Here is a 15,853-nt window from a genome sequence, read left to right as displayed (position 1 = left end):
AGGGGGAGGGGGAGAAAAAGGAACACTTACCAAAAAAATCCCATAGCCCTCATAATATTTAGTACTAAAAGACTGGATACTTTCCCCTAAATTCAGAAACAAGACAAGAATATCCATTCTCAGCCAGGCACTGTGGCACATGCCTGCAATCCCAGTAGCTCAAGAAGCTGAGGCAGGAGGATCAAGAGTTCAAAGCCAGCCTCACCAATGGCAAGGCACTAAACAACTTAGTGAGATCCTGTCTCTAAATAAAATAGAAAAAAGGGCTGGGGATGTGGCTCAGTGGGTGAGTGCTCCTGAGTTAAATCCCCGCTACCTAAAAAAAAAACAAAAAAACGAATGTCCATTTTCACTACTTAGGCTCAAGACTGTACTGAAAATTCTAACCAAAAAATTTAGGCAAGAAGTACAGTGGCACACACATGTGATCCCAGGGACTCAGGCAGCAGAGCCAGGAGGATCACAAGTTTAAGGCCAGCCTCAGCAACTTAGTGAGACCCTCAGCATCTTGATAAGATCCTTAAATTTTTTTAAAAAATGGAAAACCATCTCTTGTTCAAAATAAATAAAAATATTGAATATATAAAAAGCCATGATTCGGAATAATTTTTTTAGAAAGGAAATAGTCCTGGAGATTGCTAGGATATCAACTCATTTTTCTGAATATTGATAATTACAGGAAAAAAATTAAAATTTCATCCTGCCTTTCTGACATAAAGTAAACTTCAGCGTATTGGAATATTCCTGAACATAAGGAAAAGTTCTCTAGTACAGAAGAGATCTAGTTAGGCTGGGAAAGCGGTGAAGCATGGGGATGTCTAGGGTATAGAATTTAAGGAGGCTTCACTTAACCTTGACTCTCATTCAAAAATGCTGGATTGTCCAAATGGAAAATCATTTCAGTCATTAGAAAAATAATGGGTTTAGGGAATGGACCTTAATGCTTCTAAACCACAAGCATTAAGGGGCAGAAGGTATATCTCAGTTGTGGTGTTTGCCTAACATGCATGAAGCTCTGTGTTTGATCTCCCTGTACCACAAAAATAATAAAAGATTTTAAAATAAACCACAACATGAAAGACTGACAGAAAGGGTACAAAATCAGGTCATCGATACTTGAACCCCAAAATCAATCTTAAAGTCACAAAAAAGTGAGACAATTAACCTGATATGCCTCCTGATAAGGATGTAGAAAGCATACAGTACCATGAAAAAGGAATTATGAGGAAAAATATTTTCTTTCAGGGCCTTTACAACTGACTTCTAGCCTAAAGGAAATATTGAGTATAAAAGATTCATTCCACACAGAACCAATATAACCAATCTTAAAGGAGGGACGTTATAGTGGATTCCAACTTCATCAAAAAGTCAATGCAGGGGAAAAAAAAGGTGGGAGGTACTGTTCTAGATTAAGAGAAACATAAAACACAAACACAAAGATAAAACCAAGATAAATGAATAACTCATTTTGATCCCGATTTTTAAAAATTACAAAGAGGTTTTTTTTGTGTGTGTGGTACTGGGGATTGAACCCAGGGACTTGTGCATGTAAGGCAAGCACTTTATCAACTGAGCCCACAAAGAGGTTATTTTAATATATCATAGAAGAAATTTGAGTATTTGGGGGGTATTGAATGATGCTAAGGAATTATTTTGAATTTTATTAGATGAGATAATGGCATTGTGGGTATGCAAGAAACTATTTTCATATTTCTTTTCGAATATATGCATATATGCATACTGAAGTGTTTAGAGATGATATGAAATGATGTCTGAGATTTACTGTAAAATACTCAAACTGGAAAAATAAAAAGGGGAAGGAGGCAGATGAAACTAATGAATGGCAAAATGAAACTGGGGGAATCAGACACATGGGATTTGCTGTATTTTTTACTTTTGTGAGAGAAGAGTGACGTGGCAGTGAGAATGGAAGGATCCATCATATCAAAGAAGTAAAATCTACACACTTTAGTTGGTCACTTGAACCAGATAAGGAAATGAGGAGTTGGGAGACATTGTTTCAGTTATATATTGCTTAAAAAGCATTCCAAAACTTGATGGTTTTAAAAAAGAACATGGATATCTGCATGGAAAAGATTGAAGACCCTAAATAAAATATATTGCATGAGCTGGGTGTGCTGGCACACACTTGTAATCCCAGTAGCTCGGGAGGCTAAGGCAGAAAGATCTTGAGTTCAAAGCTAGCCTCACTAATTTAGTTAGGTCCTAAGCAACTCAGTGAGACCCTTTCTCTAAATAAGATACAAAAAAGGGCTGGGGATGTGGCTTAGTGGTCAAGCACTTCTGGGTTCAATCCCTGGTACAAAAAAATATATATAGCATGATTATTTACATTAAGTTTAAGATTAGGGGTGTAGCTTAGTGGTAAAGCACTTGCTTGCCTAGCATGCACAAGGCCTGGGTTTGATCCCCATCATTGCAAATAAATACATAAATAAATCCATGAGTCCACACTGATATAAACATGTGATTGAGCAAATTACTACATGGGGGGAGAAGAGGCAAATCTCCCCAGAAGAAGAAAATGTATTTACCTATTCCCCACTGCAGGAAGTAGCACTCTACATCCTCCTTCCCATCCTGAGTGTGGTGATTTGCTTCCAAAGATTAGTGTGGAAGGGTAAGAGGAAGTAAGTTTAAATGAAAACTAGTAAACAGCTCAAAGAGATGATCAAGGCTTGCATAATCAGTGACAAGTTGTTTGATAGCATATACCCTTGATTTGACGTGATGAGAATGGCCAGTTACCTCTGTAGACATTCTTCTTAAAGCCCGTAGCCTCAGTCTAACCATAAGGTAAATATTGGACAAACCCAAATTGAGATACATTCTCCAAAATATTTTACCAGTATTCTAAAAAAGTACTTTTCAAAAACAAGGGAAAAGGATGGGGATGTAGCTCAGCGGTAGAGCACTTGCCTAGCATCTGCGAGGCACTGGGTTCCATCCCTAGAAGAGGAGGGCAGAGACTTGAATAAATGCGGGGAGCCTGGAACAGAAAACTGGTGAAATCCAAATAAAGTGTGGAGTTAATAGTGATGCATCAAACTTTCCATAGATGTGACCTACATACCATAGCAATTGAATAATTAAGACGTTCACAATAGGGAACATTAGATGCGGAGTACTCAGGAGCTCTATGAATCATCTTTACAACTTTTCTACAAATCTGATATAAAATTAAAACGTGTTTGTTTTTTAACGGGGAACTGCAATAGCGCCTCTTAGGGTTGTTGTGAGAAATTAATGCAACAGTCTAGGCCAAAAGAAAGCTCCGTGCTTAGCACATGATTTGATGTAAAATGAGGGTCAAAAGATCTGACACTGGTATTTTAGGCAAGATAAGCAAAGGGGGATCTGGGGTTGTGGCTCAGTGATGGAGGGCTTGCCTAGCATGTGTGAGGCCCTGGGTTCTCAGCACTGCATATAAATAAATTTTTAAAAAACAATTGATAACTAAAAATATTTTTTAAAAATAAGCAAACAAAATTAAAAATAAAAAAATAAGCAAAATAAGAGTTTGGCACAGCTGCTTTCGCTTCTACTTGGCACACTTGCAAGTGATGCGAGCTAGCGCGCGCGCCCGCCCCGCCGGGGGCGGGGCGAGAAGGGGACGCCNGTGGGGCGGGGCCATCCGCAGTTCCCACGCTGGCGTTACTGGCGCGGTTGGACGCAGCCCCCGGAAGTAATGTGTACCCGGACGCCGTAGGGCGGAAGCTGCGGATGGCGGGAGGCAGAGGCACAGGCGGGGCGGGGACGCTGTTCCTGTTGCTAGACGACGCGAACTAGCCTCGTCACTTCCTCAGCCTGCGGTCTGCCCACTCCCCTGGCCGGAACAAGGGGGCCCGGAACTGCGGTGGGCTCAGAGTTGACCTCGGAGGTCCACGACAGCGGCCAGCCCGGCGGCGGGAGTCGGGGCCACGCCACCTGCAGGGAACAACCCGAGCCGAGGAGGGAAGATGGCTGCAGACAAGGCTGCAGGTGAGGCGTCGGCGCCGGGTGCTGTGAGGCAGCGGGACGCGCGGGGGTGTGCAGATCCTGCGCGCGGAGTCGGCGGCGCCCGGGGTGGGGACTAGGGGTGGGGATTCCAGGACGACTTTACTTGGGGGCGTGCATTTCTTTCCTCCAACCTTTGTCTCGCGGTGGCTTACGTGAGTCTTTGGGCCGCAGGTCCAATAGTTTTCTACTCAAGCGAAGCGTGAAACCCCCTACTGACCGCCTCTGCCCTGGGTCTCCAAAATAACTCTGGTCTAAATGACGTAAATTTATTTTGCCGCTTCAGACTTTTCGACTTCCCAATGAGAAAGGCAAATGAAGGATTTCGTCCCGGTGTACACAGGTGCATTTTTGTCACCTGGGCTGTTTCAGCCACTTGAGCGATGTCCTGTGGAACTAATAGTGAAAACCACTGTTTAAATAGGCATGATGTTTCAGTGTCTGTGCTGATACCTTCTGCTCAGGACCTGTTTTTCTCCAGTTCCTCAAAGATTAATTACATAATCTCGATTTTATTGGTGAATTATTTTCCCCGTCTTAGACTCTTCCTCAGTAAGGAATATAAAACTTTTTTCCAGGCAACTTCTACAAAAGTCAGGCACATGTTCCCTGCAAGAAATTAATAGTCTCTGTGGCATTGAAGTTTTATTGGAAGGAATTTAAGCGACAGAACTTAAAGTGGTCACCACACTTTTTTTTATTTTTTATTTTTATTTTTAGTTGTAGATGGACACAGTACCTTTATTTTATTTATTTTTGTGTGATGCTGAGGATCGAACCCAGTGCTTCACACGTGCTAGGCAAGCGCTCTACCATTGAGCCATAACCCCAGCCCTCACCACACTTTTTTACAGTGCTGTTTAATTTAAGAAAAGAAAAAAATCTCCCTGCATACTATGGCTCATGCACAGTAATTCCAGTTACTTGGGAGACTAGAGCAGGAGGATAGCAAATTTGAGGATAGCAAATTTGAGGCCAGCGTCTGCAATTTAGTGAGACCCTTTCTTAAAATAAAAAAAATAAAATAAAACCTAGCTATGTAGCTCAGTGGTAGAGCATCCAGATTCAGTCCACAGTACTGCAAAAGGGAAAAAGAAATCTAAATGGCTGTAGATTTTAGTGGGTCCTTACCTCAACAACTGAACTTTGATTTGAAATACAAGTCAGCTGACCCTAATACAGGAACAGATGATAGGTCTCCATAGCTGGTGTCCTATCTCAGTGGTAGAGCATGCACAAGATCCTGAGTTCAATTCCCAGCACCACTACCACTACCCACCCACCACCCACCCCCGAAAATTTAGAGAATCTCTTCATTAATCTGCTAAGAGGAAAACGATTTAAAAAGTGAGGGTAGTAGCATGAGCTATAGAATTTTAGATAGGTTGGTCAGAAAAGGCCTGAGGAAATGATAATTGAGCAGAATGAAGAAGAGAGCCATATCGAATAGGGAGAGATAAATGGGGAGGAAAGTTACAGAGAGGCGTGTCCAAGATTGGACAAGGGGACCAACATCCTCCTTTTTAGTTTAGGACCATACCTCTGTTCCCCAAGTTTACCATTCCTACCTGCCCATCCCATTGCACTTATTTGACCGGACTCATCCTTTTAGACCTACAACCCATCCACTTTTCAAGTCCTTCCTCAATTTAAAAGCCTTCTGTTGGTGAATTCATTCATAAATAGTTAATGTAGGCACTGCCTTAGGTGTTGAGGAAATGGATGTAACGCAGTACCGCTTTTGAAAACCTGCTCTTTATTCTGTTAGAGACAGACCTATCATATTTACATTTACATTTGGTGAGAGCTGTGTAAATCTATATATTTGAAGAATAAGGTCCTTTGTGATTAGGGGACTATTTCTTTTACAGTTTTAAGTTTATAGGCCACATAATAACAAACGGTTCTGTAGATAGTAAAGTTGAATTTGTATAAAGTAGATGAATGTTTAGTGTCATTCCATTAAATCTCTGCTCCTTTCCATCTCCATTTCACCTGGTGTGGTTGTAGCCTTTATCTCTTAATGTGGTGTTTCTCATTAAGTAGCCTTCTGATTGGTTCTTGTCTTTTCTTATTGAATCCATTCTCTTTGTTGCTTCACTCTATTTTTTTTCCCCAGAACAATCTTTGGATGATGGCATTTCCCTGCCTGTAAATGTTCTAAGATTGTCCCATCTTTTAGGCATTAAATCCTTAATCTTTAATGTGGTTTATGAGCTTCTTTAGAGTCTCTTTCCAGCAGCTTTTTTTTTTTTTTTTTTAACTCATCAAGCTCTTCACACCAGACTGACTCTCTTATGAAGTGTTCTGTTCTTTTGAGCTTCTGAACTGTAATAACCTTCTTCTACATTTGGTGAACACTTTCCTCATTCAGAGTCTGCCTTACATGCTGCTTCCTCTTTGAGTTCCTGAGATCAGGGTCCTTGTCATGGAGGGTCTTGTTCATTAGGTAACAAAAGAGGGCCATGAAAGGATTTAAGAAGGTAAGTGACCAAGGTGCTAGGAACTTAGTATAGATCATTTGCCTAGCATATGCAAAGTCCTGAGTTTTATTCTCAGCACCACAAAAATTTTTAAAAATACGAAAAAGGTAAGTGAGTGGATCACACTGTGTGTGGTAGAAGATGAATTTAAGTAAAGCAAGACTGAAAATGCAGGACCACCTGAGACCAGCTAATACTGTGTGGTATTATTGTATTCAGCCTTCTTTGCAAGCCACTACTTTAGGCACTGGGCAGGAAACAAGACAAAGTCTATATCTTAATGGAGTTTATTAAATAGTATGAAAGAAAAACATGACTGAAAATGTGGCTGCCCAAATTTAGACTTTCAGTTTCCAAAACTGAGCTAATTAAACCTCTTTTCTTTACAAAGTATCCAGCCTCAGGTATTTTGCTTTAGCAATGGAAAATGGGCTAATAAAAAGAAGATAACTGAGAGCAAGGACCTCATTTTTTAGATGGATTGATTAGAGAAGGGCTCTCTAGAGGTGATATTTTGGAGAGAGTCTGTAATGATAAAGAACTATGTGGGTAGAAGGAGCAAGAAATATACAACACTCTCGATTGGAAAATGTTTTAAAGAACAGCAAGAAGATCTCTAGAAGCTCCCTGAGGAACTTTTCCATGTGTAGCATGAGAATGATAATAATGCCTACCTTACAGAACTGGTAAAAGGTTAAATAAGATCATTTCAGGCACTAATATTTTTAAATGCTGGCTAATATTACTTTAGGGTCATGGTAGGATGGACAAAAGCAAATGTGGAAAATGAAGTTTAGAGTAAAATTAGCAGAGTTTGGTACAGTAGACAAACAGAAAGCTGTGCTCCTTGGAAAGGGGTCTTAGGTGAGTAACTCAGCATCTTCATTTGTGAAATGGGAATCCTAATAGCCTTAACCTCAAAGGATTGTAACTTGTGAGGATCAACTGATGAAAGGTGTGTATTTCAGCCCATGTCCTCTTGGAGGCAGAACCCAATTATTTTATTTTATTTTTATTTTTTGGAAGATGCAAATCCAGAGTACTGAAAGTAAGGGAGAGAAGTAAGGTAAAGGGTGATGCAGGTCACTTGCATGTGGTATTTTTCTGGAAGGTTTTTTGAGGAGAAACTTCAGTGCATAGAAGAGAAAAAGGAGGGATGATTTACTTATCCAGCTTCCTCCTGTTTCTTTTTCCCAGTTAGTTAAAACTCATCCCAGTTCACCCTTTCTGGGTTGTATGGCTTCTTGGAGCTGGATTAGCCAGCAAATCCCACACCCAGAGTTGTATTTCAGCCAAGTTCTAAAGGGAGAGGTATCCCAAAGTAGAGGGGCACCAACCAAAGACAAAGAGTGAAAGAGGCAGTATAAGGTTCACATTTATTTTCCTGTATACTATAGAAGAGTGGAGTGAAACCAGTATCATTTTGTTGACTAACAAAATACCAACAAACTTGTAGGATGACTTGATTGACTTTACTTTTTATGGTTATTTGAAAGGAGGAAGTAGCTGGAGCTGGGACACAAAATCCTAGGTTTTAAGTTGCCAGAGAATTTGGACTATTAGGATGGCTTAATAAGAAAAGGTTGGGGCTATAGAAGATAGTTTCTTTGGTTATATGTTATTTCTCTGTGCTATGTAGAAGCCAGCCATTTATATGTGGGGTTTTGATAAGTTGTTTCTTCTTCAGGTTATAGAAACCACATGTGAGCCAGGCGCAGTGTCACACACTTGTCATCCAGGCTACTCCAGGGGGTTGAGGGTGCTGAGGTAGGAGAATTGCAATTTTGAAGCCAGCCTGGGCAACTTAGACCCTGTGTCAAAATTTTAAAAAAGGGCTGGGGGTACAACTCAGTTGTAAAGCACCCTTGGGTTCAGTCCCCAGTACAAAAAAAAAGGAACAATGAAAGAAACCACATATGAGGTATGTTAACCTCAGGTGTCTTAACCTTAACCTATATGGGGACTTTAATGAGCCTGAATTATTTTTATTACTATTTTGGAAAGGAATGCTTCACAAAAAGTATTATCAATATTGTGTGGCAATAGCAGTTGATTCCTTAGGTCTTTTCACATTTCCTTTTTTCTTTGGAAAATCTTTTCTTCAACATCTGGGGCCATAGTTTGACTGCATAGGTTATAGTCATCCTCCAATCAAATTTGAATTGTTAACATTCTGTATTGGAATGTACCTGTGCTTTCAGTTAACTGACTTTCTCAGTTTTGAAAAAGTGGTGCATTTCTTGTCTACGTTGTTGAAACCTAGAGGCAACTAACTCTTTGGTTAGAAATGAAGTCTATTGGCTTAAAGAGTGTCAAGGTTTGTGGGTCGAAGAGCTCTGCACACCTAGAAGGTCAGCCATGTTTGTTAAGCCAGAGTAGAAGGAAAGTGAAGCTTATGGATGAACGGTCATATACACTTTCAATTGGTAATGGAGACTATTTTTGGACAAATAAAGACACATTGTGGAATTATGTGCAGACTCTATCTGGTAAGAAGTCAGCAGTTATAAATAGTGAATGTTTTAAAACATTTGAAAAACTGATTACAAAAGTTAATACCCATTTCTTACAGAAAACTTGAAATGTGTACAAACATAATAAGGAAAAAATGGTAATCTTACTGAAGTGTATTTTTTAAAATTTTTATCCTGAAGTAAAAGAATGTAGGTAAAATAATGATTAGTTTACATGTAAAAGGTTATTTATTGAGCTTAGTTCTCTGAAATGTAAATAAAAATGGGACTTGTAGAGTCTCTTATCAGCCTTAGAGTCCAGCTTGTTTGTATTGAAATTGGCTTCTTTCTTTTCTTGGAGAATTTTAGGAGACTTATATATTTCCTAGGGGATAATGAGAGCTGTAGTTAGTTGTGCCACTCTGCTTTAAGTAGAAGTCTAAAATCTTCAATTCCTTAGCAAATTGTTGGGTATGTTTCCCTTTGATCTCTGTTTCTAAGTCAATTTAATAATTGGGCCCAGAAATCCCATTAAAGAATGAGGTCTAATCTGGAGAGCATATGTTTTAGAAGGTGGTATGGAGATAACTGGATGGCCAACCAAGAATTTTGTGCATTTAGTTTCAATTTATTACCCTTCCTTATGGAGAAAGATCACTTTTTTATGTGGTCCTAGGGATTGAGCCCAGGGTCTTATGTGTTCTAGGCAAGAGCTCTAACACTGAGCTACACCCAAGTCCCTGAATACCATTTTTAATTATTATGTTATTGGTGTATTTTAAGCATACGTAATAGTGGGGTTTTTTGTTACTTGTCATACATGCAAATAACAAAATTTTGTCATTTTTATTTTCCTGTCTGTTACCTTTCCTTCCCCTTCTTCAACTTGTAATACACCTGCCTTAGACTCCCAAGTAGGCTGGAATTATAGGACTGTGCCATCATGCATATTTCAGAATCATTAATCTTTAATCAGGATGCATATAGACATTTAATTGAGTTAAGGAAACTGAATTGTTGACTTTTAGATTTTTTTGGGGGGGGTACTGGGGATTGAATTCAGTGGCACTCGACTGCTGAGTCACATCCCCAGGCCTATTTTTTAATTTTTAATTTTTATTTTATTTTATTTTGTATTTTTTATTTAGAGACAGTGCCTCGCTTTTGCTGAGGCTGGCTTTGACCTCCTCCTGCCTCAACCTGCTCAGCAGCTGGGATTACAGGCATGTGCCACAGTGCCCAGCTGACTTTTAGATTTCTAAGCCTGGAGAAGCATTCTTTGACTAGAAATTAACTGTGAGCACTTATTTGTATCATTTTCTAACTGTTAAACGTTACTGCTTCCCACTTAGATTACAAACCTCCTGAAGTCATTGTGGGTGTATTTGTAATTTCCTTCTATCTCCAGGACCTGGCGTAGTTTCTTGAATATATCAGATTTTTTAATATTGCTGAGTGGTGGATCTAATTTTTTTTAATATTTATCTTTTAGTTTTAAGTGGACACAACATCTTTATTTTACATTTATGTAGTGCTGAGGATCAAATTCAGTGCCTTAAGCATGCTAGGTAAGCACTCTACCACTGAGCCACAGTGCCAGCCCCCGGATCTAATATTTTTAAGGGAGCATATTCTCAGCCTGAATGTCTCTGTCAACAGCTTGTAGTCCTTACTTCAGTAGGCATGCAGGTTTTTATTGTGTTCTACCATTGCCAAGGAGGTATTTTCAGGTTTTCCAAAGAGTGGCTTCATGTAACACTAATTAGCCAGTGTAGAGGGAGTTCTAACTTTGACAACTTGATTACGAATAGAATGAGGGGGGGCGGGGGTGTGGCTCAAACGGTAGCGTGTTCGCCTGGCATGCGTGTGGCGCAGGTTCAATCCTCAGCACCACATACAAACAAAGATATTGTGTCTGCCGAAAACTAAAAAATAAATATTGAAAAATTAAAAAAAAAATAGAATGAGGGCAGGCTGGAGTTGTAGCTCAGTGGTAGAGCACTTGCCTAGCACATGCGAGACCCTAGGTTTGATCCTCAGCACCACATAAAAATAAATTCATAAAATAAAAAGTATTGTGTTCATCTACAACTAAAAAAATAAAAATAAAAGAATAGAAGGAGGGGTTGGAGGGGTTGGAGGTATAGCTCAGTGATATAGCACATGGTTAGCATGCTCAAGGCCTGGTTTCATCCCCAGCACCACAAGAGAGAGAGAAATACGGACCAATTCATTGTACAACTTTCATTTCTAAAAACAAAACAACAATAACAAAAAATATAACACTTTTATGTTTGCAGATCAGGGAGCAGAGAAACATGAAGGAACTGGTCAGTCCTCTGGGATCACTGATCAAGAGAAGGAATTATCCACCAGTGCTTTCCAGGCTTTCACAGTAAGAAATGGCTTTTCTTTCAATCTGCTCAAATTGACTATCAACTATGAATCTTTTCACAGTGAATTTTTAAATTTATAATTTTTTTTCCTGTAATAATTGAGTTAAGTTTAGAGAGAAGTAGGTTTACTTTTACAACATTTTAGAGCTTAACTAACTATGGTAAAAGGAATGGAAGTAATTTTAGCCATTCTCAAGCTTTTGTGTTTTCTTAAACATGTTTTAACTCTCACTCTGTTGTTTTTTAAGTCTTTTAAATTTAATTTTTAAGTCTTTTAAATTTAGATTTGTAAATATGTTGGTCAGTCTTTTCATTCCACTACTCTGTTCAATTCTTTGTCTTGAATGTACTTTAAAAGTGGAACCCCCAAAATTTATTGTCAGAATTTTAGCTTTTCTGACCTTAAACAATATGAAAGAAAACTTTATTTGATATTAGGATGTGTATATATATGTATATAAGTCAAAGAATTTGATACTGGCATATTCAAAGTATATTTACTAGAAATTAAAATTTGAAGTAATTTTATTACTTTTCTTGCCTAGACTTAGTTATTTAACCCTGCTACCAATACATACCAGTATATCTAGTAAGTACATACATATGTTGTTGGTATAATGTGTCAGTGTCAGAGTTTGATTCCTAGGAAATGTAGATTCTTTTTTCTTTATTTTTAATTTTAATTTTTTATTTGTTCTAATTAGTTATACATGTCAGTAGAATGCATTTTGACATTGTACACAAATGGAGTATAGATTCATAATTGACATGAATATTGCTTTATCTAATGACTTTAATTAGTATATTTGGGGGGGACTCTATTTTTTTAAGAATTTTTAAAGTAAAGCTTAGTGAAATATATTTGGAAATAATGTTCTTAAAGCTGGTATGTAATTTTGTGTGTGTATGTGTGGTTTTTTTTTTTTTTTTAGTCTGGAAATTATGATGCCTGTCTGCAACACCTTGCCTGTCTACAAGATATAAACAAAGATGATTATAAAATAATTTTGAATACAGCAGTAGCTGAGTTTTTTAAAAGTAACCAAACAACAACAGATAATTTGAGACAAACACTTAACCAGCTGAAGAATCAGGTGATACACAAATGAATTTAACTATAAGAAAGTATTGTGTTAATTTGCAAAATACAAATAGTTAAGGAAAACAAATGTGATATCTTGTCTTATATTGCCAGCACAATTTCTAATGTATCTGAAGCATTTGTCGTTATTAATTTTATTTGTATAAAATTATTCCAGGAAATTAAAGGTATGTTGTATTTTTTCTTTTTAATTTTTAATTAACTTGAACAGAGTAGACTAATATACCAAGTTTAAATGAGCTTTGGGATTTTAAGAAAGAATTCAAGTAGAACTATATGAAGAATCTTAGCTCCTGAGTGTTTTTTTTTTTTTTTTTTTTTTTAATAATAAGAGCTCCTAGAATAAGAGGCATGGTGACAGCATATGCCTGAAATCCCAGCTACTCTGGAGGCTAAGACTGAGGAGGATCACCAAGTTTGAGGCCAGCCTGAGCTCTCAAAAAGATCTGGGGTCATAACTCAGGAGTAGAGAAATTGCCTGGCATGCACAGGCCCTGGGTTCAATCCCCAGCATCCCCCCACACACACACACCCCTGAAAATATACTTCTTAACTATATAGTGTTGGATAAGATAAGATTACTGTGCTCGTTTCCTTATTTATAAAGTAGAAATTATGATATCTGTGTTCTGGAGGTCTGGCAAGGATTAACCTATAAAAGTGATTTTTTTTCCTTGTTTTTTTTTTTGGTTGGGGGGGGCAGTAGGGGGGTTGTTGGGCATCATACCCAGGATCTCGCACATGCTAGGTAATAAGCAGTCTACCACTGAGCTGTATTCTCATCCCTAAAAGATTTTAATGTGGCAAGCCTGACACATAAATTGTTTTTTAATGTGTAAATTTTATGTTTTTAGAAAATGGAATCAAATTATGCACACTGCATAGCATTTTTATGGGAAAGATCATTTTGAGTTTTGTCCACTCTCCATGTAGCTTTTTTATTATTATTATTTCTTTTATTTTTTAGTTGTAGTTGGATACAATACCTTTATTTTATTTATTTATTTTTTATGTAGTGCTGAGGATCAAACCCAGGCTCTCGCATGTGCTAGGTGAGTGCTCTACCACTGAGCCACAACCCCAGCCTCTCTATATAGCCTCTTATTACTCATGAGGCTAGAAAGTTGGACTGTTAATAAATGGAACATATCTTCACAATGCCAAGGAAGAAAACTGCCTGATACTTAACAAAGTCCCATTAGAACAACTGATGTAACAGAATTTTACTCTGTTTGAAACAGATGAGTAAAATAATTTTTAGCATATGAGAATAATTATAGTTGATAGTGTAGAAAATTCAAATAAGAAATATGGGGAGCTGGGGATTTAGCTTAGTGGACAGAATGCCTGCCTAGCATTCACAAGGCCCTGGGTACAATCCCCAGCACCACCAAAAAAAGAAAGAAAGAAAGAAATATCGTGGGACTGGGGTTATGGCTCAGTGGTAGAGCGAGTTGCCTAGCATGCAGAAGGCACTGGGTTTGCTTCTCAGCACCACATACAAAAATAATAAAGTTATTATGCCCGTCTACAACTAAAAATATATTTTTTTAAAAAACAAAGAAATGTCGTTAAGGGCTGGGGATGTGGCTCAGTGGTAAGGTTCTTGCCTAGCATATTTGAGGTGCTGGGCTCAAACTCTAGTACTCTTAAGAGAAAAAGAAATGTTGACCTATGTTCCTAATTTTTGTTGTTTTGACTATACTGGGGATGGAACCTAGGGGTGCACTAACACTGAGCTATGTTCCCAATCCTTTTTATTTTGTGAGACAGGATCTCACTAAGTTGTTTAGGCTGGTCTTGAGCTTGGTGATCCTCTGGCCCCAACCTCCTGAGTAGCTGTGATTATAGGCATGTGCCACTGTACCTAACTCTGTGTTCTTATTTATTGATATAAATTCTTTCACTATTGCTTTTTATTTTCTTACTGTTGTTAGAACACATTTTCCATTGGTTGTTTTATAGGTCCACTCAGCTGTTGAAGAAATGGATGGATTAGATGATGTTGAAAACAGCATGCTGTACTATAATCAAGCAGTCATTCTTTATCACCTACGGCAGTATACAGAAGCAATATCAGTTGGTGAAAAACTTTATCAGTTCATAGAACCTTTTGGTATGTTATCTGTCAAGTCACAAATTTTCTTCTCATACTTATAAAATTTTCTGGTATTTTTACCTAGATAATATTTATAAGAGAATCACATGTCATTATTTAAAGAAAAAAGAAACTTGTGTCCATTTTTAAAAATTATGTGACATTTAAATTATTCCAGGGTTATTTTTTAGCACCTCTTTCTAGTCAGTTTTTAAATATAACTGTTACAAATAGTATTGGAAAATGTTGGAAAGACTTTGCTGTTTAAACACTACCTTGGTGAACTGGATTCTTTTTTTACCTTTGTGCTTAATTTAAAGGAGCATTTGGAATTTTAGAGGAGAGAATAGTATTTCATTTTTGTCTTGCTGACATTTTTGTAGGTAATCATAGGTAGTATAGAACTATGTGAGCTTTTTTGTTATCTTGACTAGCTATTATTGCTGACCTCAATCAAGTTAGAATAGTCAGAGCAAAGGAAAACAGCAGCATAGGGAATAGTGGACCCAGGGGGTCATTATTAGAGAAGCTGTTGAGTTCCAGCTCATAAGCAGTCTGATGTTGTTTTTGATTCACATTGCCTTTTTTCCTCCAGAGTTCCTTTCTTTTAAATTTGTAATATAAGTGGGAATTCCTAATTTTGAACACCTAATTTCTGATGTGGTTACCACAGAACAAGTGGTAGGGTGTGAACGTACTCCTGTGTGCTTTGAGAAGAGTTGTGGGGTCCCTTTTTGCTGACAGCTATTTGAGCAGCTGGTTACTATGGCTCCAGAGGGTCATTTTGAGGGCCTTCTCTTCTTTCCTCCTATCCTGACAACTTGGTGACTGAACAGGCAGGCTGAGTGGGAGAGAGATCAAATAGGAAGGATTGTTTAAGCATCAGGTAGTTTCTTATATGTAGTTAATAGTCAAAGTTATGACTCACTTGTGTTTTTCTATAAAGCTACGGTTATTTGTGTTTTGTAGAATTCCCGAAACAGTTAACAAAATTCTGTTAATATATATTGTAGCTGAAGAGAATACAGCAATCAATAGTATTCAAATCCATCAGTTTTTTTGAAAATTATTATAATTTTTCTATCTTACTACTTTTTAAATTAAAAAAAAAAAAGCTGAGCTTAATGATGCATGCATGCCTGTAATTCCAGCAGCTGGTGGAGGGGAGGTTGAGGCAGGAGGATCGTGAGTTCAAAGTCAGCCTCAGCAATTTAGTGAAGCACTAAGCAACTCAGTGAGACTTGCCTCTAAATAAAATACAAGAAAGGGCTGGGGGGTATGGCTCAGTGGTTATGTGTCCCTGA

General features: G+C 38.0%; 1 protein-coding gene across 5 annotated transcripts in view; it reads left to right on the top strand.

Moving 5' to 3' along the window:
• Positions 1–3,709: 3,709 nt before the first annotated feature.
• Positions 3,710–15,853, top strand: part of Cnot10 (CCR4-NOT transcription complex subunit 10) — a 71,800-nt gene continuing 59,656 nt past the window's right edge. For 2 of the 5 annotated variants that reach the window (XM_015489542.2, XM_015489541.2), the window contains exons 1-4: positions 3,710–4,002; positions 11,254–11,348; positions 12,282–12,443; positions 14,417–14,567. In XM_015489542.2, coding sequence (XP_015345028.1) covers positions 3,981–4,002; positions 11,254–11,348; positions 12,282–12,443; positions 14,417–14,567 — 430 coding nt within the window. In that variant the 5' untranslated portion in view covers positions 3,710–3,980. The remainder of the gene's footprint in view (positions 4,003–11,253; positions 11,349–12,281; positions 12,444–14,416; positions 14,568–15,853) is intronic. The other 3 variants (XM_048795495.1, XM_048795494.1, XM_048795497.1) reach the window with 2 other exon arrangements.

The sequence above is a fragment of the Marmota marmota genome, unplaced genomic scaffold (assembly GCF_001458135.2).
Source record: "Marmota marmota marmota unplaced genomic scaffold, marMar, whole genome shotgun sequence".
Classification (NCBI taxonomy): Eukaryota; Metazoa; Chordata; class Mammalia; order Rodentia; family Sciuridae; genus Marmota; species Marmota marmota.
The sequence above is the reverse complement of the archived record's forward strand: the minus strand, read 5'-3'. Positions and strand labels throughout refer to the sequence as shown.